A 24,505-nucleotide genomic window follows, 5' to 3' on the forward strand; every position below is an offset into this window, starting at 1 on the left:
AGGGCCGGGCGCTGCCCGCCGTGTAACGGAGCGATTAAAGGCGGAGGCGACTCGCGGGTCGCGGTCTTGGCGAAGCTGTGCTCCCATTGGTTGTCTGGTGTCACGTGCTCTGGGCTCAGCTGACCGGGGACCCCCGCGGCGATTGGTCGACGGGCGGAGGGGGGCGGGGCTTCGGCGGCACGGTTCGCGTCGCGCCTTGGGGCTGCGGCGGTGCCGCCATGTCCCGGCGGAGCGGCCCGGCCGGGGCCGAGCTGAACGCGGAACGGGAGAAAATCCGCCGCGAGATCGAGGAGCTGGAGCGCAGCCTGCGGCTCGACGTGACCGGCGGAGATGTGGCCGTGTCGGACTCCAGCCTCAGCTCGGGTACTCGGGGCGCGGCTCTCCCTGCGGGCCCGGCGGGGGGGCGGGGCTCCGTCGGCCCCTAAGGCGCCTCGGTCGGCGGGCGCTGCTCCGCTCTGCTCTGCTCTGCTCCTCTGCACGGCTTCGGCCCGGCGCCGCTGCAGGGCTGCTCGCAGGGCGCGCTTTGCCGGGATGCTTTGCCGGGATGCTCGCCTGGCTGCGCGCTCTGCCGCCGCAGCGAGATGCGGCTCTTTTGTTGCTGCGTTTATCCGGAGCTGTTTTACTTGAAAACGAAAACCAAGAGTGTGCGTGGTGTAAAACTAAACGTTCTTACTCAGCGGTAACGGCAGTACGCGGAAACCCCTCGTAGCTGTGTGCGAGATGCCCGGCCGTGCTTTGTTCTGCGTGTTCTAATTGAAAAGCCCTCGGTTTGAAGCTTTTTCTTTGCTGCCATTTGATGTCTTTGTATTTTTGTGGTCCAACAGACGATGCTGAAGGTGACAGCTCAGATGTCCAAGCAGAAATGGTAACTGTTTAAGTGTATCTTTGTGTTTGCCTGGTGAAGGGAGCAGGAAGAAAGGGGGGATCTCACATCGTTCTCAGGAAGTTGGGGGCAGCTGTTTTTAACGTGGAGAATTGCTTCAGTAGAACTAATAAAGTAGAAATCTGAAGGGATGGTCCTGAGCTGTGTACTTAGCAAGCAAGGGGACTCCAATGTAAATATAAGAGTTCTGCAGTTTACTTGCAGCTCTGCAGCTGCTGGCAGCAGAATGGGTTTTACCAGGGCTGGCAGTCAGACGTGGAGTTGGACAGCAGGCTGAGCTGATGGGCAGGGAAGGGAGCTGGGCAGGGCTGGTAATTGCAGCTGCCTTTGGGAGCACTCAGAGCAGCTGTCAGGGAGAGAGTTCTGTGCTTCCAGCTCTTTTGGAAATCACTTTTCAACACAATGCCAGTATTTGCTTTTAAGAGCAAGCATTCCCTTTCCTGTACCCTTAACCCCTAAAATGCCTTGTTTTCCTCAAGGAAGTGGAAAGAGAAGAGGACAGTAGTGATGATGATCTTGAAAGCAGTCTGCTGGAAGATCCAGAAACGTGTCTGCAGATGAATTATGTGTATCAGGAAGTTATCCAGGAAAAGATCGAGGAAGTAGAGCTTCTGATTGCACAAAACAAAGAGCAGCAGGTGAGCAGAACAGATGTAGAACAATCCTGTGCTTTTCAGAGTTACCTTTTGCTTTCATCCTTTGTCTGTCAACCACAGTAAAACTTCCTAGGACGTTTTTAATGTATGAGAGGTACCAGTGCAGGGATCAGCTGCAGCAGTAATGGCCCTTACTTATTTGCTGGTGTAGCATTCATCTTGCTTGTCTGGGAACCAGGATACAGAGGTTCATGTGTCAGTTCAAACCAGTGTCACCTGAATGCTGACCTTGGGAAGGGCTTGTTTTTGTGCAGTTTCCATGATTTCCTATCACCAAAAAGTGCTGTCACTAGAATATATAACATCTCATACTTTAGCTTATTGTAGCAAGTCAGTGTGTGTGTGGGTATTTATATATTTGCATTTCTCATCTCCATTGCACTACACAGATGTGTGAGGTTCCAAACCTTATCTTTGATAGGTGCACTGATGTGCAGTTTGGTGCAGCAGATGATTTGAATGACTCATCTGCTGTTCCCTGAAATTAGACAATTCAGAGGAGATACTGACATTGTTTAATTCTTCTATTGCAGAAGGAAATCTTGTGTGAGCTTGATGGCAGAAAAACAGCAAAGACAGGAGATGGTAGAAATTTACCATCAAACATATTTCTGGGCCATTTTATGAAGCCATACTTTAAGGACAAGACAACAGGAATAGTAAGTAAATAGGACTGGCTTACATATTGATTTTTTTCTTTCAGTGATACATTTAAATTGTAACTGTACTATAGCTGTGTTCTATTCTAACTGTGAATGTCACTCCTGAGCTTACAGTCTTTTTATTCCTCACATGTTGCTTGCTTACCCTCTTCTGGTAACATTTGTCCAACCTCTGTCTGGCTGTGACATCTGAGAGTTCTGAACAGGGGCATTCCAGCCATGGGGCAATTGAACATTCTTTTTATTTTCAACTTAATTGTGATCATGCTTCTTCATCTCCACGATCCAATTCCACTTTGTTTAATGTTCTTGTTGTCTTTGTTTTCTGATGTAAAGGTGACTGAACAGTGTTAGTGTGACAATCTGCACACAGTTGGGTTATCAGTCTCTTTGGTAGCAGCTCATGGTGGAGTTCCAAGGAGAATAAACAAGTTTTCCGTGTACCCATTTTCATCTTTATTAGGGCCCTCCTTCCAATGAAGATGCTAAGGAAAAGGCAGCTCAGGGCATAAAATCTTTTGAACAACTGCTGTCAACAAAATGTAAGTAACTGTATGGGCTGTTCAGTGTTCTACAGGAAATATAATGTATATAATCATCTTATCTATTCCCCCATATCTGTATTTAAACATCAATAGTTACAGTACTTCATACTTGAATTCACAGGAAGAGTACTTCAGAGTAAATGGGAATTTATGCATTTATTCACTGAAGGATTAATGACTTCCTTCCTTCTTTCATTTGCATTTGTTTTGATGCACCATTCCACGTCTCCCATGAGTGCTCCAAAACCAGATGAGATTGTGCAAGGGGGGTCCTCAGATGAGAGAAGAGATGCTTAGAGCTCCAGGCGTTACATCCATCTGGGTGGTGGTTTTGTTGAGGTTTCTTTGGAGGTAAAACTGAGCAGAGGCTGCAAGCTGCACAGCTCAGACATGGCATTAGTGGTTTAGGTGGGCAGCAGAATCAATTTACCTGGCTTCTTATAGGCCCTCTGCAGAACAAAATTGTGTAGGTAATGGAAAAGAACTCCTACTAAAGATGTGGGGAATGCTCTGGCAATGGTTTTGCACTAATGACTGTATGCTTGATTATTTTTGTTTTGCCCAGGGAAAAGCAAAGAGAAGGTGTTACTGCAGAAGTCAGTTGTAAGCGACCGCTTGCAGCGCCTGCTACAGCCCAAGCTGCTGAAGTACGTACTGTGCAGTCTTGTGAGAGCATGACAAGTGGATCTTCCATCTTCCTTCAGCGAGTTCTCATGTTAATTCATTGCAATGTCAGTAGGGTTACAAAGCACAGCACGGATGCTTTAGAATTACAGAATTGCTCTGGTTGGAAAAGACCTTCCTTTGTCACTGGGAGACCTGCTTAGTATCCCCAGGTCCCCTATCCTGTGGGCACCAGTGCAGGCAGTGACACAGTTGTAGTCAGCAACATTTCCATTCTTTATTGACATCTGTATCTTGTGTGTGTGATATTGAAGAGTCCAGGCTGTAATGTTCTGACTATAAGCAAGAGGTTACAGCATTCAGGTTGTACTGCAAAGGCTTGGTGAGTATTTTGCAGATAACCAACAAGGCAAGAGGTTTTGTATTGAAAATACTGTGGCATTTTATAGCCCTCTGTTTCCTCCTGCTCACACAATGGTATAACCTAAAACAGCCTCAGGGCTTGAAGATGAAATTGTGATATGTTGCAGTGAGTCATAACAGCGTGTCCTTTGGGAGATGTATGTGCCTGTAACTGGTGCAGACTTAATTTGTTGCTGTTGCAGCTATCACTGAATCTCTGTAAATACCAAAATGATTAATCTGAGACCTGTTCTGGGTCAGCTGTTTGCACTGAAGCAGCAACATAGGATGAGTTTGCTACGTGGGAGAACCTTGAAGAACAGTCTTGCTTACTGTGGGAAATAAGCTGAAGGAAAGAACGATACTTGTGGGGAAGCCTCTTTTGCCATATGTCTTCTGATGCCATTGACCTTCTTCCCATCTAGTCTTATTAAGTAATGTTGAAAATGTCTTTGAACAGGCTGAGTTATTCGAATCAGAAGCTGGAAAATGTCAAGACTGAAATGGAGAAACAGATCTTGGAAAAGCAAATCAAAGAAGTGGAACGGGAAATAGAGGCAATTAAGTGAGAAGTTCTTCTTCATAAGTTCTTGAAGAAAATGCAAATCTGTTCTGGGAGGCTGACTTCTGTAGTTCCCTCCTTTCTTGGGTGCTTCTGGTTGTGACATTTGGAGAAGATTTTGTGCAAGCCAACACAAAAAAAGCTCTGAAGTGCTATTCAGATTTTACAGAGCTCTTATATCCGTAGCTGTTTGCTAAGAGTCATGCTTTGTGTGCTTACATGCAAATGCACCTAATGGCCAGGATAGAGATGCTGTTGGAAATAGTTCTTGTTTCAGTAGGAGAAGTGCTCTGAAAACCTTACTCATTCTGAGCTTTTGTGTGTTAACACATCTGGACTAATGTATTCTGATATTGCATTGAACTGTTTCCCCTGCTAAACCAACACCACCTTGCAGGGATCTGTTTTCCAATAGTACATTCATTATGTTCAAGTAAAATTACTTTAAGTCCAGTAAGGAAGAAACCTTGTTTGTGAGTGAGGTTAAAGAGCCTGGTGCTTTGAGGTAGTAAGTTTTGGTGGAAGTTAATGGCAGGTGAGAGGAATATGATGAACAAAGATCAGGCTGAGAAAGTGACTGTTTGATTGATTAACTGTTTAATGTGGTGGTTTCTTTCTTTTTATATCTTCTGCTCTAGCCAACTTCCAGAAAGTGACTTGTTAGGAGACAGGTTTGATGAACATGACTGGGAGAAGATTTCAAACATTCATGTGAGTTGGGAAATCAGCTGTTGTATTACTTCTAACATCTGTCCCCTTTCTCATAAGAATTACCTGCTGTCATTTCCATCCACTGGTCCCCTTGTGCCCTTCTTTAAGTTGGCTGTTGTGTGATCTCAATATGGTAATCATATAGGCACTTAAAATTTGATATCACTGCTTAAATCTGATGATTTAATTTTGGAAAAATCAGCACTAAGACATGCATGGAACACAAACTGTATTACATGAAGCTGGGACAAACATCTGGGCAGAAATGAATGCTGACGCAAGACAAAATAGATTTTTCTCTCTATATATATTTTAGTTTGATGGACGGCGTAGTTCAGACGAACTGAAGAAGTTTTGGCAAAACTGGGAGCATCCGAGCATCAACAAAAATGAATGGACAGAGGAGGAAACAGAGAGACTGAAGGATATTGCTGCTAAGCATGGTTATTTGGACTGGCAGACTGTAGCCCAGGAACTGGGGGTAAGTAGTTCTGAGGTCAGAAACATGAGGTGGAAAGTCAGGTAATTCTGATGGTACCTCATCGAACAGTTAATATTAATCATTGTTAATTAATGCTTTTGTGAGGAGTATTCATGAACAATGCAAAAAGAACTGGAACTTTGCCCTCTAAATATCCTGCTATCTAAGCAGCTGTGTTTTCTTTCCATGAAGACAAACAGGACGGCTTTTCAGTGCTTGCAGAAATACCAAGCCTATAACAAAGACTTGAAAAGGAAAGAATGGACCAAAGATGAAGATAAGATGCTGTTAGAGCTTGTTCAAGAGATGAGAGTGGGAAGCCATATCCCTTACAAGAAAAGTAAGAGACCTACAAAGGGAATTGTTTTCCATTCACATATGATGGTTTCTTGATTTCCTGGGTTACATGTATTAATACTTCTGCATGCTGGAGCACCTGCCCTGCTCTTCTTGAGGGAATTACTGATGTTTTATTTGCTATGAGTGTTTCTATTTCCATGGTAGTTCCATGTTTTATACCTAGATGAGATGCAACAGTACTATGGCCCAGTATGTGTATGTATGTCAGTATGTATATGAGGTACGACAGTGCTGTGGTCCTGAATCATAGAATCACAAGGTTGGAAAGGACCTACAGGATCATCTAGGATGATCATCAGGATGCATGTACACACATTGCAGTACCTATACTGGTTTCTAGAAAAACTCTTTGTGAGCTCTCTCTGTGGGATTACAGTGTGAGTAGTGAGGACTGAAGATTAAAGTAGTAACAAAGTGTTTTCTGGAGTCCTAAATCCCAGCCTTCATATAACAGCATTTGCTGCCTTGAATTTGTTGGGTGTGTATTAGAGCTGAAACGTTTCTTCCTGAGTTCTGTTGCTGTGTGTCTACGTTGGTAATGACATTATCAATAGCAGCAGTTCGTGTATGCTGTGCTCTTTCAGTTCTTGTTCTGTGCCATTGTCAAAGCATTAAAGCTGAGATTTAGATGCATCTGACGGCACTCTACTGTTTGTTTGGAAAGCTTACAGTTCCAAATGTTAGCAAGTGAAGAAATATTGCTTGCAGCAGGGTTTAAAATGCATCTTTCCATTTCTAGTTGCCTATTACATGGAAGGAAGAGATTCTGCCCAGCTGATTTATCGATGGACAAAGAGTGTGGATCCCAGTTTGAAGAAAGGGCCCTGGACACCGGAGGAGGATGCTGTGAGTTCTGCTCTCTAATTCCCTAGAATGATGGTGTGTGGAAGGTTAGATTTGCAGTGTTGCATGGTTATGTACATGTGAGCTTTAATGTTGCACAAAGGAATGTAGAATGGACTGAGGTGGTCAGTTTACAGGTTGGGAGGTCTTAACTCCCCAAAACCTTTGAACCAAGACTTATAATTCTGTGGAAACATACAGGTGCTTCTGTTTCAGGCTGGCTAGAAATATTACTGACAAAGACTTTTAACTCTTCCTTTCTGTGATTGACACAGATGCTGTTGGCTGCAGTTGAGAAGTATGGAGAGCGTGACTGGTATAAAATTCGGACAGAAGTACCAGGGAGGAGTGATGCTCAGTGCAGTGACAGGTAAATACAGAGCAGCTGAGCCATCTTCAGCATTGAACCCAGCTTCAGGAGACCAAATGCAGTATGTTCTGATTTCAGTGATCCATTTACACCTCCTCATTACAGTTTTTAACCACATGGTCTGATATTACTAAGATCAAAGAGATGGTAACTGTGCTGTGTTACAGGAATAGTAATGGGTGCCTTAGAAAAGGGAAAGATCTGGTTGTGTTCAGCCTCAGATTATGGAGCACTGGTCAGAACCGTATAAATGAAGTGAAACAAGTTCCTTGTTTAAATGTTTTTTATTTGAAGGTACTTAAAAGCATTGCACCGTGATGTAAAGAAAGGCAAATGGAGTTTAAAGGAAGAAGAACAACTAATTGATCTGGTGCAGAAGCACGGCCTGGGTGAGTGTTCCTGTGGCTTAATGTTTAGCTCAGAAAAGTATTATTTACTGATTATTATTTGAGAGTCTTCCTCTTTTATTTTTAGCAGTGGCAGGCTCTGTTTCGTGCTGATGGTTTTGAGCTTCCTTACATGGAACAGCCTTTTCCTGAAAGTTCACTGATTAATGAGTTGTGTAGCAAAGGGCTGCAGAGCTGTGTTTGTCACAGCTCCACAGAGCTCACAGTCTGTGGAAGAGTTCTCTTACTTTCTCCAATACTATTTTTCAGCATTAGGTTTTAACCTTTTAGCCTCCATCTGAGCGTGCTGTTAATGCTGTGAGGAAGGAGGGATGTGATGCTGCCAGGGTTTTGGTCCCTGGTACCTTCGTTTTAGTTTCTGACATTGGCTGAGTGTATGATGGAGCAAAGTCCAAAGAAATCTTTGATAAATCAAAGACAAGGATTAGGATTTTATCATCCATTCGTATACATTTCCCTGTGTAAGAGTCAGTTACTGTGTGTATGGTGTTCTGCCCTGGAAAGGAAATCTCCTTTCCCATTCTCTTCTCTTTTACACTCTGAATGTCACAGCACTCCTCTCTTTGTGTATGATGAGCTTATCAGGGTGGGTGAGCAGTTCTCCTGCTGGATCTTCTTAGGTGCAATCTAAAGCAAGACAGACGTTTTCCCAACCTCACTAACAACTCTAAAATAGGAGAAGGCTCGTTAGGGAATGAACTACTCCAAACCTTTTTAGAGATGATGCTCTCTTATGTAAATGTCACACTTGCTCTGCCTCCATCAGACTGTATTACCTTTGCTTACAGATTGTGGTGCTACTGAAGCACAGAACTCTTGTTCAAGTGCTTTCATGTACTTATGTATAGATAAGTTCTACTGTGTTTCAGTAAAATGTAAATAAGATATTTCTTGAAGTGAGGTGTCTTAGATCCCATGAAAACACACAGCATTGCAACTCGATGCTGGTCTGAGGAAGTCCCACACTCTGTTAGTTAAGGAGGTGCAACATTTCTCTGAGTAACAGCAGGGAGGCTTCATGTGATTTAAACATCTTTTAAAAGGTAATAAAATCAGCCCTCCACTCCAACAAATAAATAAACCCATCTAACCAACCCTCGTTTTAATCTGAGTGCTGACATCTAACTGGTTTTGTGGAAGAGCAGTACTGTTCCTTCACCTTGTTGCATCAGTATGTATGCTCTACTCCTCTTCCTTTTTAGGTCACTGGAGTAAAATAGCTGCTGAGTTGCCACATCGGACTCGCTCCCAGTGCCTGAGCAAATGGAAAATCATGATTGGGTCGAGGGTATTGTACAGAACCCATCTCTTTAATTAAGATTCTCTAAGCTGAAAGTGAAATCCTATGAAATCAGTGCCACAGTTGCCCTCAATTTTGCATGGTATTTTGTCGAGGATGTTTGTGGTCTAATCAGTAATGTGTTAAAGCACCCTTTTTTTCCTGAAGGAATGAAGTTAAAAGTGTTATATATTTGTATGTTATCTATAATTTCCTTATTGCTTTGAAAGGCCCTTAAGGATGTTATGTAAGCATATACTTATGTTGAGCTGCCAGTTGTGGTACAAGCTACTCCATAAATTCTGGCTGCTTAAGATCACCTTCAAAGCACTGTCGTGGTTCCATTGGTGAAGCACGAGCAGGTGCTGCTGCACCATCCATTTTGAAACCACTTTTCTCTGATAGAATACTGCCTCATAAGACTCTTTGACTTACTGGTCTGAGAGATTTGCAAGTCAAGGGTGAGTGCTGACTGAAGCTTATCTGTGCTCTTTTTGGCTAAAAAGAAACGGTCCAGGTCAGTGAAACGTCAACATAGAGAGGAGAGTTCCAGCTGTTCAGAGAGCAGCAGTGAAGATGTAGAACTGGACTTATCAGACACTTCTGAGGAGGAGAAGACGAGTAAGGAGGAATGCACCTTCCCCAGCATTGATCTGTGGATCCCAACACAGGCAGATGTGCTGGAGTCGTGCCAAGGAAAGCACCAAAATTCATCTCCTTTCTCTTTTGGGAGTGCTAATGCAAGGACCAGCAGCAGTAAAATTCCAAATGCAAGGTGTGAAGGAGGTGAGGAAGGAGTTACTAATAAAGCAGCAGAGCTGAGCACCATCCTGAGGGGCTTGGCACGTCCCCATTCAACAGACATCACTGTGAAGAATCCCATAGAAGAAATTAACAAGGTGAGTCCTGGGTTTCTCTATCTGTTTTGGATGGAATTTGAGCTTAGATTAGAAACTGCCAGGGAGAGCATTTGCTGCAGTAAAGAGAGCAATTGATGAGATAAGTAGATGATGATTTTTCACACCTGTTAGCTGCTTTCTCACTGTACCATTGGGGGGTGCTGTTGGAAACTGAGCTGTGTGAATAAACAGAAATTCCTGGCACTGCCCCTCCCTGCCACATAATGCCTAGAAAATAACTCTTCTACCCACAATGTCACTGACACACAACTTTTTTCATATCTTCATAAAGCAGGATTGGCTGCTGAAATAACTCCCTTTGCTCCAATGACCAGGGTGTGTAGGTAATCCCAGTAACAGGACTGTTGAGAGCTTTTGCACCCTTTGAGAACAGCATCAGCACAAGTAACTTTCTATGGTATGCTTTCCCTTACACCTTCTTGTGAATTCTTTTTAAGGCTTCCAGGTGTGGGAAGCAAGTGCTGCGGGTTACCCTGGAGGATGTGAGAAGAGTGTTGAGAGAAAACACGTGCTTTCAGAGGAAACTTGTAAGTGCCTCTTTTGTCTCATCTGCTTTTGAGGTATGGGCACTGCCAAACTGTATTTCGTGGAAAGCAAACATAGAATCATAAATCTTATTTTACTGTTGTTCCAAGAGGAAAAGATCATAGGGCAGTCGTGACTTTGTTAGAACCTTCCTAATTGGAACTCTAATTATGTGTTTGTTCACAGCAATCGAAGCTCATCATGTCTTCTGCTGCCACTTTAACAAAGGCGTCTGGAGTTGGTGCATCTGTTGCTGAGAAGCACAGGGGGCTGTGGAACAGCGTGGGGAAAACTCGTTGTCAAGAGAGAGCACGTTGGAGGAAAATGAACCTTGACAGAAAACTCCTCATGGCAGTGACACCTTGGGTGGGCGACGTGCTGTTGCCTTGCACCTTGCGATCTGGGAAGATGCTTTTTGATCAAACAAAAGGTAGTGGTAACCCATCAGAGATAGTACTCCTTTATGTCCCTGTTTTCTGGCACCTTACAAGTGAATATTCAGCTGATTTTTTTGATGTTGGGCCTTTTTTTCTAGCTTATTCTATTCAACAGAAGCTCAAGTCTGTCAGTCTCTCCAGCACTCCTCTGTTCACACTTTTCATTCAGGTAGGTTTTTCTGTCTTAATGGCATTATCTGCTTTGAAGGAGTGGTAATCTTTGTACTTGATGATTAAAAACAATTACAAATGTTTCACTTAAATTAATCTAATTACTAGATTAATTTGTTCTCTTGGCTTGCATATTATATTTAGTAAACCCTGCATCCATTCTAATGCTGTCACAGTTTCCTGCAAGTGTGAATATGTACCCAGAGTGTTTCATGTGAAGCCTCTCCCATCTGCCTTGTCATGTTGCTGGCTCTACCAACACGTTCTTTTTCTGATCCAAATTGTAATGAAATGCTTATCTTGCAGCTCTTTCGGATTGACACCAATGGCTGCATGAAGATCATTCGGGAGAGAAGGGCAGATGCAGTCAGGCCTCAGCAGGTATTGTGCACCAACTATTTCTAAGCTTTTTCCACTGGAGTCTTGTCTAAAACAGAGGTTTTTCAATGAGTATGGTGAGTTGGTGTTGTTTGTGTGTTACCAGTTGATTTGGGATCAGAAGCACAGTAAAGTGCTGCTTGTGTGGCCATTTACATAGGATGCTGACAGATGATGCTTTGATTGACAATCTGTGCTGTTTTAATGATCTTTATATGTCTCAAGTATAACTTAATATAATTTTTTTTTTTTTTTTTTTTTTGCAGGCTTCCCAAAACTCAGAGTCTTCTTCAGGTACCTATCAGAGCATTTATTTTTATGATGCAGAGGAACTCTTAATTCATCACCACTGTATTAATAACCAATTGAACTGAAGGAGAACTTTGAAATGAAATACACTGCCTTGCTCCTTTCTCGTAGCTCTTGGATCTTTCAGTTATTGGCTTAATACATTAATTTTGGGAAGGACTGGCAAAAATACTGAAGGGCTGTGGGCATGGTGTCATCGTGCCTGCCTGATGGTCTGTAGGCTGTCACTGTTAGACTTCTCTCAAGCAGTGTACTCACAACAATACAGTGCTGTAAGAATTCCCAGTCAGGAATTTTCCTACTTCCTATGCAGGGTAGTTGATATCTAGAAGCTATTTTGTAGCTATTAAAGTTCTTCCTTTCTGAAGACTTGTTTTTCTTCCCTCTTATTCACCTTATAGGCAATGCATCGCAACCTGCTCCCAAGAGGCAGACAGCTCCTCCAGCTCTCCCATCTTTTCCAGCTCCTTTAGCCCAAGCTCAAAGGCAGAAGCCTAAAACTGTCTCAGAACTGCTGAGAGAGAAGCGGCAGATGGAGAAGCAGCTAAAAGAGAAAGCTATGCAGACAAAAGTATTTGTTGCCCCGCAGATGATGCTTTCAGGGCCTTTGATAATCCAGCACCCACCACAGCAAATGATTCCTTCTGCACAAGTGGGGAGCAAACCTGGAGCAGTTGGCTCTACAGACAGCCAATTACAGCGTGTGCCAGCTCCCCTGTCAGCGTTTACTTCTGTTGCTGGTTCTGCTTCTACCCCTGTCGTGCTTGAAAACCGTTCTCCATCAGTGTCAAAAGTTGGAGAGAGCCCTAGTTCCTCACAAGAGACAAAAGTGCAATTCAATAAGGAACTAAATGAGCAAGCTCCACAAAATACCCCTGAAAGAGGAGTTTTTCCAAGCCTGAATCCAGCTGCAGCAGGAAAGGCCCCAAATCAAGGAGTGTGCAATGGTCAGGTCCTAGCTGGTAGCTCAGCTCCGGTAGTGTTGCAAAATCAGGCTTTTGTGCCACATCGAGTTACAGTGGTGCCTTTTGGCATAGAGTCTGGCAACAGCAAACTGTCTCTTCCCCCACCAGTTACCTATGAACTGAATCGTCCTGGGCCAGTCAATCTATTGCCTGCTCTTTTAGCTCCACAGCCTGGCTCCCATTTGACTCCTGACAGCGTGCTGCCTCTCACGTGGATTGTAACACAGCAGGCTTTGCTCTCCAGTGCTGTGCAGGCTGTTGTGGGTGTTCCCCAAAGTCTGCAAGCTGCTATTGTGAGGAGTCAAAGTCAGGCCAGTGTGACATCCAGTGGCAATGTCTGTGGTTTAGGAGCGCCCCTTGTATCCTCTGGAGTAAATATGCCTCACCCAAGCCATGCAGAGACAAAAACAAATCCCCAGTTAGCTTCAGGGAGCCCAGCAGGAAAGACAGCTGATGTAAGCCATTCTGCAAGTGTCTTCCCCGTGAGCTCAGCCAATCCTGTGTGCAGCATATCTGGTGTTTCTTCTGCTCTATCTGCACATTCAGATAGTTCCTCTAAGACTGTTGATTCTTCTGCAGCTCAGAATGCTCTTCCAGGTGGTGCACCAACCCCACATGCTCATCTGCTGCCCCAGATGCAGCTACCTGCATCTCAGGGGTCTGATTCCCACAGTGTGACGGGAGACGTTGGCTTGGGAGAGAGCCAGGACTCATCTACAACAAATGGATCATCTTCCAACTCGAATGTCCTTAATGAAGGGGAGCCAGGAGCTTCAATTCCTCATGACAGTGTTGCAGGGAATTCTGAAGGCTCAGCTGACCAGGCACTGAAATACAGACCTATTGCCTCCAAAGCACCCCCTGCACAGGCTGCGAGTGCTCCACCCCAGCCAACCACTTCCAGTGCAGAAAAGACTCTTCTTGACTATAGCCTGATTTCCCTTGAAGATGAGGAGCTGGTGAAGGAGTGGCTGAGTGGGAAGCAAGGCGTCCAGGTACCACCACTGCAAACCAGGTTGCCCTATTTCCCACCTTTTTTGTGCAACTTAAAAACTCTTTCAAAGCTACTTCTGCAGAAGGCAGCTCTGGAAAAACAAGCAGCACGTCTTCTGTCCCCTGATGGCAGTCAGACTGAGGATGAGGTTGACTTGAATGCTATCACAGAACTGGTGCATGAGAAACTGGGTGATGACCCTGCCTTTCTGCTGCTGAAAGCCCGCTTTCTAGCAGCCTTTACGCTCCCTGCTGTACTAGCAACTCTGCCTCCTCCAAAAGTGGCAACAACTCTGTCAGCCAGCAGGAGGGAATACGGAGAGAGTGATGAAGAGGAGTGGCAGAGTGAGGAGGCAGCGTCTGAGAATGAGAGCTGTGGGGATGAATTAGATGCACAGTCGGATGGAACAGGTGATGAAGAGCCTGGAGACCAAGATGCTGATTTTCCAAATAAGGTAAAGGAAAGCTGAAGTCTCCCTTGTGGTAGATGCGGCCTCTCTAGCAAAGAGTTATGTCCAGGCAAAGAGAAACCACATCATGTGTGTTCTGGCTGGAGAAAAGTGACAGAATCATACTCTGTAGGAAGAAGTGCTGGTGTTGGCTGAAAATTGTATGTGTTTGGGATGTTTTGTTTGCTAGGATTGTGGTAATAGAATTGCGTTGCATCCCAGGCTTAATTTTGAGTGTAGTTTTGAGTACAATGGAGTATTGTTTTAAATCTTGCGGTGCTAATTAAAATAAAAAGATGACTAAAAGGGTTTTCTTGCAAATTCTCCTAGGTTTTGTGCTGCTGTGCAAATAGTCTGTTCCCCTTATGTTGCAGGACATGGAAACTGAAGAGATTGCTGCACAATCCATCCTGGGCACCTGCACTGATGGGACTGCCAGTGTTCCTCAGATCAGGAGAAGTCTGTGCATCAGGAAAAGGTTCAGGAAAAGGAGGAGGGTGTGAGGAGGTAATGTCAGTAGCTGTTCTGTGAATCTTGCATTTTTGAAGAGAGAACCTGAAATACTTTTGCCTGTGGTACAGCCCAAAGAATGAATCATGACCATAGGAGAAGATTGAAATGGTTTTGACTTCCGTTCCTTTAGGACACAGAGTCTTGCCCTGTTAATCATACATTAAGAGTAATACAGTGATGTTGAAGAGGAGGGGAAGTTGGTGTTTACATTATAAAATTACCTATAAAGCTATGAGGTTTAAGTATTTGGCAGCCTTTTAGACCCTGCTACTGCCTATTAGTATTATAGATTGGTATAATGAAGCCCTGGATGGTTTCCTTTCTGGGCAGCTTCTCAGGTGTACAAGTGCAGCGTCTGAATGTGTTGAGGCCTGTAGTAGTGAAATGGACCAAATGAGCATGAATGCCATTTGATTTGCCTGCTTGCTGAATTAGATTCTGTTTTTATTTTGTTTTCTCCTTTAAAACTGGTCTTAGAAACTCAAAAATGTTTGCTTCCCTATTTAAAAGTCCTGCAACTAAAAGCTGTTTGTTCTGTGTTACAGGAGCCACTTGAAGGATGTCTGACCTGCAGCATGACAGCAGGAGATGCTCTTTGCACTGTTCACTTCTCACACTTGCAACAAGCTGACCAAGCAGAGCTGGGGAGGAGAGGGAAACATCTGGGCTGATTTCCCCATCACCAAAAAAAGTCTGCTCATTTAGACAAGCTGCAAGTAACGAAACAAAACTGCTGGAGGGATGTCTTTTAGGCACAGAGCAATTCTGTTCTCTTTCAGCCTAGCATTTGCCACGAGTGCTGTGGTGTAACAATTGTTGGGGACCTGGGGAAGCCAGCAATGATAGTTATTTCCTTGTTGTGCTCCCCCCTATTTATGTGAATGTTTATCTGTGTTCAGAATATGTGGTTCATTGAATGTTTTTTTTAATGCTGTAATGATGTTTTGTTTGACAGCTGACTGAATGCTGCTCAGTAAGAAGCAGGTTAATATTTTATCAAATGAGTCTCGAGTACTGGTTGAAATACAGATGTTTATTTTTCTCATTTAAACTATTTATGCCTTCTGTGTTTTTTAATGGTAAATACTGCTTGTAGTAATATGTGGATGAGTGTGATTGCTAACGAGAGAAACAAAGCTTGCAAGCTACATGAAAGCAAGCCAGAGAGAATGTGGGAAATGAACATGCAGTTAGCTGCAAAGGCAGAACTGAACCAGGTTTGATTCTTTCCTAACTCTTCCACAGCCTTCCCATACAGCCATCAGCAAATCACTTAATAGAAGCTTGTTTCCTCATTCACAAAACAGCAATTTGTTTTACAGAGGGGTGTAAGGCTAGCTGAGTCAAAGCTGGTAGAAATCAGTGGGTGCTGCAGAAAGCTTCACCCCCACTGCGTTCCCAACACCCCCAAGGTCACGGCAGTACATTTGGTGTGCTGTGAAATGCAGCTTTTGTGAGGCCCCTTTAGGCAGAGCTGCAACAGAGGGGCAGTGGGACATTAAAATCACTCTAATTGGATACTAAGCAATTAGCGTAACAGGAGGAAGTACCTTGAAGTGGCTTCCCTCTTGCAGTGTGCTCTATCTTCCACAAACTGCTGTAGCTAATGCTTTTTTCCGAGAAGTGCACCCAGCAGAAGCTCTGCCCACTGTTCTGTGTGCCATTCACTGCAGGACTGGTACTGTCGGGTGCTGGTGGTACGTGTGATCTGTGCTGGCTTTGTCCTCTGAAGTAAGTTGTATGGACCTGTGCCTGTGATTTTTCACTCTTGATCTACACAAAGAAGCTTTCCTGACTGTAGCTGGTACTTCAGTGGTAAAGATTGGACAACCAGGGCGTGGTGAGTGTAAGATAAGCAATGCTGGTGATTTGGAGCGTCATCAGCTTTCATCCTCCTCCCCCATCATCCCTTCTGACTTCCTATTTTCTTCTTCTCTCTCTTTCTTATTTCAGAGGGTAGCTGAGTAGTTTCCTCTTTTCTCACAGATTGGCTCCTGGGATGACCTGCTCTCCCATAGTATAAAGGAAGGCTGCAGCCCAGGCAGGTTTCTGGAGAGACAGGGCCTGAATGAATGTTCTCAGACCAGGAGAAGAGGAGTGAAGGCTTTTGTCTGTACAGGCCAGGTTGGTCCACATCATGCAGAATGATTTATCTTGACGGATTTTTTTGTTGTTACAGTTCTGAGGGGAGGGTGTGCTTCTCATCAACAGGGGAATGCTTTTCTGCTCATGATCTGCTGGGATTACTTTGATGTCAGGCAGAGCAAGGTGGGCTTTTTGTTTTTTTTTCTCCATGATAATTACTGACCTATTAGTCCCGTATCAGTCCAGCTCACTTTTGGAGTCCTGTTCCATGAAGGAACAGAGAAATGAGTGCTTGGAGAGATGCAGTAAGATCTGTGTGAAATCTCAGCCCCTGCATAGTCAGAACTCTTCCCCTTCTGCTCCCAGTCATACAAAACAGCTGAAAACATGAACGCTGAGGTTGCTGCCAGATACTGGAAGTGACACAGCTACTGCAGCCAGTTCATACCTGCGACATGAGCATAGTAATTAATGAGCAGGATTTCAGGAGATGCTCATTGTGGAATTGTCTTACCACACAGGGGTAAAGAGGTAAAAATAATGCCAGTTTCTTGTTTGAATTGATAAAACTGACTTTAGATAGAAGTCTGGACACAGAAATGTTGGGTTTCCTGCTTTTGTTCACCTGCCTGTGTCCTACCTGGGGAGGAGCAGTAGCTGAAGCTGTGCTGAGGCTGTACGGATGAGATCTGTGAGGTGGCCGTGAGAGGCAGCAGAACTTGTGGAATTAAATTCAAGACTGTGTACTTCATTTCAACACCACTACCCACGCTTTCCCCTGAGGCTTAGAGTCTGCTTTTTTTCTTGTTTCCTGTCTTTATGTTTTAAGGAAGGGCGAAGCAGCTCACTGACACTTCTCACTCACCACCATGCTGGAAGAAGATAACGATGAGACATGTTGGAACAGCCTGGAAAACTTTCGGGTGAAGCTGATCTCTGTGATAGATCCTTCCCGTATAACACCTTATCTTCGCCAGTGCCAGGTGATAAACCATGATGATGAGGAACAAGTTCTCAATGACCCCAGCCTGGTCATGCGCAAACGCAAAGCAGGTGGGTGAAACGCAGCCTTGGCTCTTCCAACTCTGACCACAGAAACACTGGGGAGATTGGAGCAATTCTTTGTTCTGTTAGAAATGGGTAGAGAGAGAAATAAATGAGTGGAACCGTTGCTGTTGTTTCAGGTGTTCTTCTGGACATTCTTCAGCGAACAGGGCGCAAGGGCTTTGAGGCATTCATGGAGAGTCTCGAGCTTTATTATCCACAACTGTATAAGAAAATAACTGGGAAGGAGCCAAGCAGGGTTTTCTCTCTGATTATAGGTAACGTTTGAGTTCTGAAATGAAACTTTTTAGTGATAAGTGGGTGGAAGTCTGGTGTGTGCACGTGTGTGTGTTTCTGGGAGCAGACAGGACAGCAGTTGCTGATATTTGCCCACCCAACAGACACGGCTGGGGAGTCTGGCCTGAGCCAGCTCCTGATGAATGAGATTACAAAGCTGCAGAGAACGGTGCAGGAGGAGCGGCAGAAGGCCCAGGAGCTCACCGTGTGGCTGCACACCAAAGAGGACATGATCAGAGAGATGTGGGTGAGGGACAGCCTGCTCCGCAAGCACCAAGAGCGGGTGCAGAAGATGAAGGAGGAGAGGGACAGTCTGAGTAAGGAGCTGCGGAAGTGCAAGGATGAGAACTACAGCCTGGCAATGAGCTATGCCAGACAGAGCGAGGAGAAGAGCAGTGCCCTCATGAAGAACAGGGACCTGCTCCTAGAGGTGAGTGACCCCGTTCTTAAGCTTCCTTCTTTACTTGATCCCCGAAGGGCTGAGCTGTGCATCAGATGTGTCTTTGCCTGGGTGGCGTGGCCTAGTCTGTTATGAGGTTTTGTGCATATTCCTTGGCAGGTGGTATGTCGTAGTGGTCCCTGGCTCAGCCCTGTAGGCCCCAGTATTACAAGCTGTGCTCTGAAGAATTAAGTCTTCCCCTTGTTTGAGACTTGGCCTTCTCACAGGGGCAGTGCAGAACCAGCATGTTGTACCCAGTTAGCACAAAGGCAAGTCTCAGCTCCCCAGTACACCAAACTTCCTCAGGAAGATAGAATTGGGGTATAGCTTGCACCATGCTTGGCTGAGGAATGGGGAAGTCTGCCATGAGAGAACTGCTTTTGCAACCAGACTTTTTTGTCTGTTACTGATGAGCTCTGAACTGCCTTGTAGATTGATAGCTTGAAGCATAGCCTCATGAAGGCTGAGGACGACTGCAAACTAGAGCGTAAGCACTCGATGAAACTGAAGCATGCCATAGAACAACGTCCGAGCCATGAAGTGATGTGGGAGATCCAGCAGGAGAAGGAGTTGCTTTTGGCCAAGAATCAGGAGCTGGAGAACACTCTCCAGGTTGGTGGGGTGACCGGGTGAGGAATCTTCAGAAGTGATTATGTTTTGCAGCCAGCACAGCCATGGGGCTGTACTGAATATTTTGTGGGTCAACTATGGCCTCGTTCTCCCAAGTCACACAGAGAGCATGTCGGACTTTGGAGTTAGATGGCTGCTGTATCTCACATTCTTCTTTGTCCAGCAGGTTGCCAGGGAACAGAATTTGGAGAAGAGTCACTCTTGTGAGACCGTGCAGAAAGACTGCAGCCAGATACTGGAGCGCAGGGACCTGCTGAACACCATATACCACCTTCGCAAGGAGCTGCGCCAAGCCGAGGTGCTCCAAGACAAAGTGTGTGGTGCAGTACAAATCCCTGCTGGGGGTCAGTGGGGTGAGATGGGCAGATTAAGCACTTAAAATGTCTTGCCGGTGAAGCAGCAGAGCTGCTCAGCAGCAGTCCCTGCTACTTCTACTCTAGGGTTTATGTTGCAGTTTGAGGAAAAAGGCATGTTAATATCTTAGAGGTCTGTGATGTTAACTGTGTTAATTGTTGATGCTCGTGCCTCAGCCTGCAGGGTGATGGGAGCTTTTATTGTGATTGGCAGCTCAGGTATGTGTAAATCTGACGTTAGTAGGCTTTTTAGTCATACTGCCTGGTCTTCTGGTTGGCTTTGCTCGAAAAGGGCAGTCTGAGTTTCATGTTGCAGGGAAGTCTGGCTGTAGCAATCTGTGGTATAGAGCAGAAGTGGTGAGATACCAGCGTGGGCTCACCCCACAAGCCATGTCTCAACAGTATGCAGAGGAAAAAGAGATACTTGAACTACAGTGCACATCTCTGAGGAAGGACTCCCAGATGTATAAAAAACGGATGGAAGCTGTCTTACAGCAGATGGAGGAAGTGGCTTCAGAAAGAGATCAGGTGATAAAACGTTCCTCTAGAAGCCACTGCTAATCCCTGGCTTGATGCTTGAAGTGGGCAGATATCATAACCCTGAATGTGGTGCTGTGTGGTGTGTTGCCTCTTACACCAGGCACTGCTGACCAGAGAACAGTTCTACACGCAGTACTCCAAGAACCTGATTGAGAGGGACGCCTATCGGAAGCAGATCCGGGAGCTGGGGGAGCGATGCGATGAGCTGCAGCTGCAGCTCTTCCAAAAGGAGAGTCAGCTACTGGCTACTGAAGCCAAACTGAAAAGGCTACAACTGAAGCTACCTGCACCGGTATGCCTGTGGGGGTTGTCACGTGTATGATGAGTTGAAAAGTTGAGTCTAGGACCCAAATAAAACTGTTTTGAGACCCTGAGACCTAACCAGTCCGATTTCAGCAAGCAGTGGCCACCTGCTTGGGTAACCATTTCTGTGCACGTGCTGATTAGAAAAAAGGAAGACATGATGGTTTTTATGAGCTCACCCTGGTTTGCTGAAGCCTTACATGTTTGGCGTGCTTCCAGAGATCATTGGCATTTTGTTGCCTACTAGAGTGATCTCTAGAGCCTGTACAAGCCATTTGGGTGAAACAGGAGCAGGGTATGAGAGTTCATGGAATTAAATTAGACATCTGAGGACTTTTACTTATTGTGGCATCTTATGTACTTTCTCCAAATGGTCAGATGAGTGTAGGAGGAAGGAAGTCCACGTTTCTGTTTTCTGGATCTTTTGGTCTCCTGTATATTCCATTACTGCCATTTACTTGCTCATGAGGAATGATGAACTTACTGGTTTTATTTCAGACTTCTGACCTGGATGACACCTCCTCCAGAGATTCCCAGGATGTGAGTAGGGTGCCTTGTTTACTTTTTATTTTCTCCTGGGATGGTTTGAAATTCCTCAGTTGTGCTCAATTCCCAAAGTAACAGCAGTCTGCGCTCCGTGGTTCAGGCTCATGGCAGTGACATCAGGTCCAGAGGTAGCAAAGCAGGCTAATGGCTAAGGGTAGCTTCTCCTTGTGTCCTGAGACTTCTGAGCACCTGGGGATGCACCTGTGATAAGATTTGTTGTGTCCAGGCAGACCAGAAGATTCAAATTATTTTACATTGCTTCTAATGTCTCTCTTGTGAGAGAATGGGCAAAAATAAGGATTATCTTGTGTAGTAAAGGTTTTGGTTTTTTTCTTCAACTTCGTTCATAACTTTAATTGTAGTAGAGGTTGTCACATTGTCTGGAGTCAAAATGTATGTATGTATGCTGTAGTCATGGAGGGTAAGTCTGTGTGTAGGTATGCAGCTTCTAGTTCAGTATGTTTCCTGTTTTGCTTACAGCAAGATACAGTGGGGAAAGGTTGGTTACACAGCTGTGTTCCTGCATTTGTTCCTAGCTACTGTCTGAGAAAGAATAAGGAGTACTTCTCATGATCTTAATTTGTTTGTGTCCCAATAGCTTACTCTTCATGGTCATCTAGATGAAGATGCACACCTGACTAAAAGTAAGGCTTTTATGGGGGAAAACATACAGTACAGTTCTTGATGGGGTTGCCCAGTGTTCAGAGGACAGGAATAGACATGCTTTTTATTTTAGTGCAGAAGAGGCACACTGACTGATGAGGACTCAGTTTGTGAGTGATGCTTCTCAGTGGGGCATGCTTGGCACCTCCTTGAGGTGACTCAGAACAGCTGCATGTAAATCAAGGCTTCTTGAACCCTGAGACATTCTGCTCTCCTTCTCTCCTATGAAAAAGGAGAACGTGTTCCCGGCAGCTGGGAACAGTGAATGCTTGTACAGCTTTTTGGAGGGAAAAATCTCCACGTGTAATTTACTTTGTGGTCAAAAGATGACTTTTTTCAGTCATCCGCCTTCTGAATTTGTCTAGCAAAAATCAGCTGGGTACACAGTGCCTTTGAGAAACAGCTCCTATTGTGTTTGTGGCTGAGCTGAGAATGGAACAAGCGTCCTTCCACTCCAGCTGAACCATGTGTCTTTCTCCAGAGACATTTATTTCCTCTCCTTTGCATTGCAGGCTATTTTCACAAAAGCAGAACCATGTAATTAATACTTTCACTGGCTCTGCAGTCCCAGTGGAAATGATTCAGCAGTGCAGAGAAGAATAAACAGGGTCCTTAAAACTTGAGATTTGCTTTTGAAACATGTTGCAAAAGGAACGAAACAAGCAAAGGTCCTCTCCTGAAAGATATAAGTAATCATTCATTGAGATGGGACATTTTTTCAGAAGCTACTGCATTGAAACAGAAAGCCTTTTCTTGCTCTACCTCACTCAAATCAAAATTACATTCCACATTATCTGATGACTGCATTAGGAGCTTTGCTAAAATACGATCTGTTGAGTATCTTGATGTGCACATCTTAGCTGCTGGGGAACAGGGATAAATTGTGATTAATGTTTAGTGTGATTTTTTTTTTTTATTGTTCTCTCCAATATTATTCTTTTAGTGACGTTAGACAGAGGTGCTGCTCTGCACTGGTTCATTTTGCTCCTCCACAAGCAGAAATTAGACAGATGGTGTCTCTGGTGATCCTGTGGGGAATTCCATCACCCTAAGCAAGACTCAGAGGTCAAGTAAAATGAGCAGGGTCTTGTGCAATGATCACAAGATTGAATACTGAATGTTTTGAGGCCTGGGTCCAGCTTGTTGTTGATGCTGTGTACCGTTGGGCAGCTCTTACACTATACACCTATTGCTGTTTGGTGAACTGGTGGAAGGAGATGTTACTTCAACATGCAACTATGACTGAAACTGTGATTTGTTTTTTTATTTTCCTTTAGAAGACTGCTGTAAAGGACAAAACCAGCAATTCAGCATTCGAGAAAGCAATGTGCCTGCAGAGTCACCCACAGTAAGAGCCCACAACGATTCTCTTTAGTCTGATGGGGTTTGTAATTTTTCATGTTCTTGTTAATGATGGATTTACCAGGAATGAGGGGCATGGAGGCAGCTGCTGCTTTTCCGGAAAGCATTCTGTGCAAAATCTACCCTCCAAAAGAGTGAACTGAACAGCAGAGCACTCGTCTGCTGGGTATTTCTCAACCTTTGCTTAGAAACTTCTAATTATTTCTGGCCTTTTTCTCTGGATGTGGACATTTTTCAGTTTGTCTGCAAGTACCACTGTTGATACAGGAAACAGAATTTCAAATTTGGAACTGAAAAAGAATAGTAAGCATGGTAAAAATGTGTTTGCATCCTGGACACAACAGCAGACAGCCCAGGGATGAGCATGCTGTACTGCAGGCCCAAGCAGATAGAAAGGCTGGAGTACTTCCCAAGGGATGGGCTGTGGTAGCAACCAGCTCTTCTTTGTCATTTTAAGGCTTTCCCTTTTCTCCCCTTCATTTCCAAGTGAAATGATTTGGGGTGCAAACAAGTCCAAGAGGGCCTCATCAGGTAGAGCACCTCAGCCTTAAACGGGGTCATCATTACACAGCAGCTGTGCCCAATGTGATAAAAACGTCGATCCAAGCTTCAGAGAGCCCTCGTTCATCTCTTTGCCTTTTATTTTTTTTCCAGTTCGAGGAGTGCAGCTCAGCCCATGAGGAGCTGTCAGAGAAGGAGCGGAGGAGGATGAAGGACTGCTTTGAGCGGTACCGCAGGTCAGGCCCCATCCTACAGCTCTCCCCCCCCACACTCGGTTCCGTCAGGGCTCAGTTTGACACAGTCCCATTTCCAGGAAGCGTGCCCTGCGCAGGGTGCCTGGCAGCTGCCCCGAGGCCGACTGGGAGCCCAGCACAGGCAGCGACAACACGGACACTGAGGGCAGCTAGGGGCCGGCCTGGGCTCCAGTTTGCATCTGGACAGCGTTTCAGATCCCTCAATAAACAGCACAGTATTTGGTTATTAATGGTTCTGCGTCCAGATGGAGACTGGTAATGAGGGGTGTCCCCCAGGGGTCTGGCTTGGGACCGGTGCTTTTTAATGTCTTTATGAATGATAGAATTGAGTTCACCCTCAGTGAGTTTGCTGATGACACCAAGCTGAGTGGTGCGGTTGACACGGTGGGAGGAAGGGATGCCATTCAGAGGGACTTGAAAGGTGGACACAGGTGAACCTAATGAAGTTCAACACAGAAAAGTGCAGGGTTTTGCACTTGGGCCGGAGGAATCCCAGGCATCCGTACAGACTGGAAGGAGCGGTCCTTGAGAGCAGCCCTGCGGAGAAGAACCTGGGGCTCCTGATGGATGAAAAGCTTAACATGAGCCAGCAGTGTGCCCTTGTGGCTCGGAAGGCAAATGGGATCCTGGGCTCCATCAAAAGAGGGGTGGCCAGCAGGGACAGGGAGGTGATTGTTCCCCTCTACTCTGCTCTTGTGAGGTTTATCTGCAGTACTGCGTCCAAGTGTGGAGCCCCCAGTACAAAAAAGACAGGGAGCTGTTGGAGAGGGTCCAGAGGAGGCCATGAAGGTGATCAGGGGACTGGAGCACCTCCCCTATGAGGACAGGCTGAGGGAGCTGGGCTTGTTCAGCCTGGAGAAAAGAAGGCTGTGGGGTGTCCTCATTGCAGCCTTCAGTACCTAAAGGGAGCCTGCAACCAGGAGGGGAATCAACTCTTTGAAAGGGTGAGTGACAGCAGGACGAGGGGAAATGGTTTGAAGTTGAGGGAGGGAAGGTTGAGGTTGGATGTCAAGGGAAAGCTCTTTATTGTAAGAGCGGTGAGG

At 45.2% G+C, this 24,505-nt stretch overlaps 2 protein-coding genes across 5 annotated transcripts; both read left to right on the forward strand.

The window, feature by feature from the left end:
• The first annotated feature begins 204 nt into the window (after nucleotides 1-204).
• On the forward strand, nucleotides 205-15,128 carry SNAPC4 (small nuclear RNA activating complex polypeptide 4). The gene is made up of 23 exons (XM_090121341.1): nucleotides 205-363; nucleotides 825-865; nucleotides 1,363-1,521; nucleotides 2,073-2,198; nucleotides 2,665-2,743; nucleotides 3,312-3,393; nucleotides 4,233-4,337; nucleotides 4,973-5,045; nucleotides 5,362-5,526; nucleotides 5,719-5,866; nucleotides 6,626-6,732; nucleotides 7,005-7,099; nucleotides 7,394-7,488; nucleotides 8,709-8,794; nucleotides 9,292-9,684; nucleotides 10,143-10,232; nucleotides 10,417-10,660; nucleotides 10,766-10,836; nucleotides 11,145-11,219; nucleotides 11,483-11,510; nucleotides 11,927-13,938; nucleotides 14,307-14,439; nucleotides 14,991-15,128. Exons 1-22 carry the CDS (start codon nucleotides 219-221, stop codon nucleotides 14,433-14,435), a joined length of 4,548 nt encoding a protein of 1,515 aa, XP_089977467.1. The 5' UTR covers nucleotides 205-218; the 3' UTR covers nucleotides 14,436-14,439; nucleotides 14,991-15,128.
• A 2,271-nt stretch (nucleotides 15,129-17,399) lies between these two features.
• CARD9 (caspase recruitment domain family member 9) lies at nucleotides 17,400-23,688 on the forward strand. Of its 4 annotated transcripts, none has more exons than XM_031601858.2 (12): nucleotides 17,400-17,583; nucleotides 17,715-17,852; nucleotides 17,976-18,301; nucleotides 18,743-18,922; nucleotides 19,104-19,253; nucleotides 19,696-19,821; nucleotides 19,934-20,125; nucleotides 20,635-20,676; nucleotides 21,281-21,326; nucleotides 22,623-22,693; nucleotides 23,362-23,444; nucleotides 23,522-23,688. In XM_031601858.2, exons 1-12 carry the CDS (start codon nucleotides 17,400-17,402, stop codon nucleotides 23,613-23,615), a joined length of 1,632 nt encoding a protein of 543 aa, XP_031457718.2. In that variant the 3' UTR covers nucleotides 23,616-23,688. The 4 variants fall into 4 exon arrangements, with proteins under 4 accessions (XP_031457718.2, XP_089977469.1, XP_089977468.1 ...); XM_090121343.1 differs by having other exon boundaries at nucleotides 19,104-19,238; XM_090121342.1 differs by having other exon boundaries at nucleotides 19,107-19,253.
• Nucleotides 23,689-24,505: the final 817 nt, after the last annotated feature.

Source organism: Phasianus colchicus, chromosome 19 (assembly GCF_987193195.1).
Source record: "Phasianus colchicus chromosome 19, bPhaCol1.hap1.1, whole genome shotgun sequence".
In the NCBI taxonomy this organism is placed as follows: Eukaryota; Metazoa; Chordata; class Aves; order Galliformes; family Phasianidae; genus Phasianus; species Phasianus colchicus.

What these genes read in the sequence shown, in the direction of transcription:
- SNAPC4 (XM_090121341.1), top strand. Translation starts at nt 219, where the DNA reads ATGTCCCGGCGGAGCGGCCCGGCCGGGGCCGAGCTGAACGCGGAACGG. An exon ending in GATGCTCAGTGCAGTGACAG is followed by an intron (nt 7,100 to 7,393) that starts GTAAATACAGAG and finishes TTTTATTTGAAG; the next exon opens with GTACTTAAAAGCATTGCACC. An exon ending in ATGCTGATTTTCCAAATAAG is followed by an intron (nt 13,939 to 14,306) that starts GTAAAGGAAAGC and finishes CTTATGTTGCAG; the next exon opens with GACATGGAAACTGAAGAGAT.
- CARD9 (XM_031601858.2), top strand. Translation starts at nt 17,400, where the DNA reads ATGCTGGAAGAAGATAACGATGAGACATGTTGGAACAGCCTGGAAAAC. An exon ending in CCGAGGTGCTCCAAGACAAA is followed by an intron (nt 19,254 to 19,695) that starts GTGTGTGGTGCA and finishes ATGTCTCAACAG; the next exon opens with TATGCAGAGGAAAAAGAGAT. An exon ending in TGCCTGCAGAGTCACCCACA is followed by an intron (nt 22,694 to 23,361) that starts GTAAGAGCCCAC and finishes TTTTTTTTCCAG; the next exon opens with TTCGAGGAGTGCAGCTCAGC.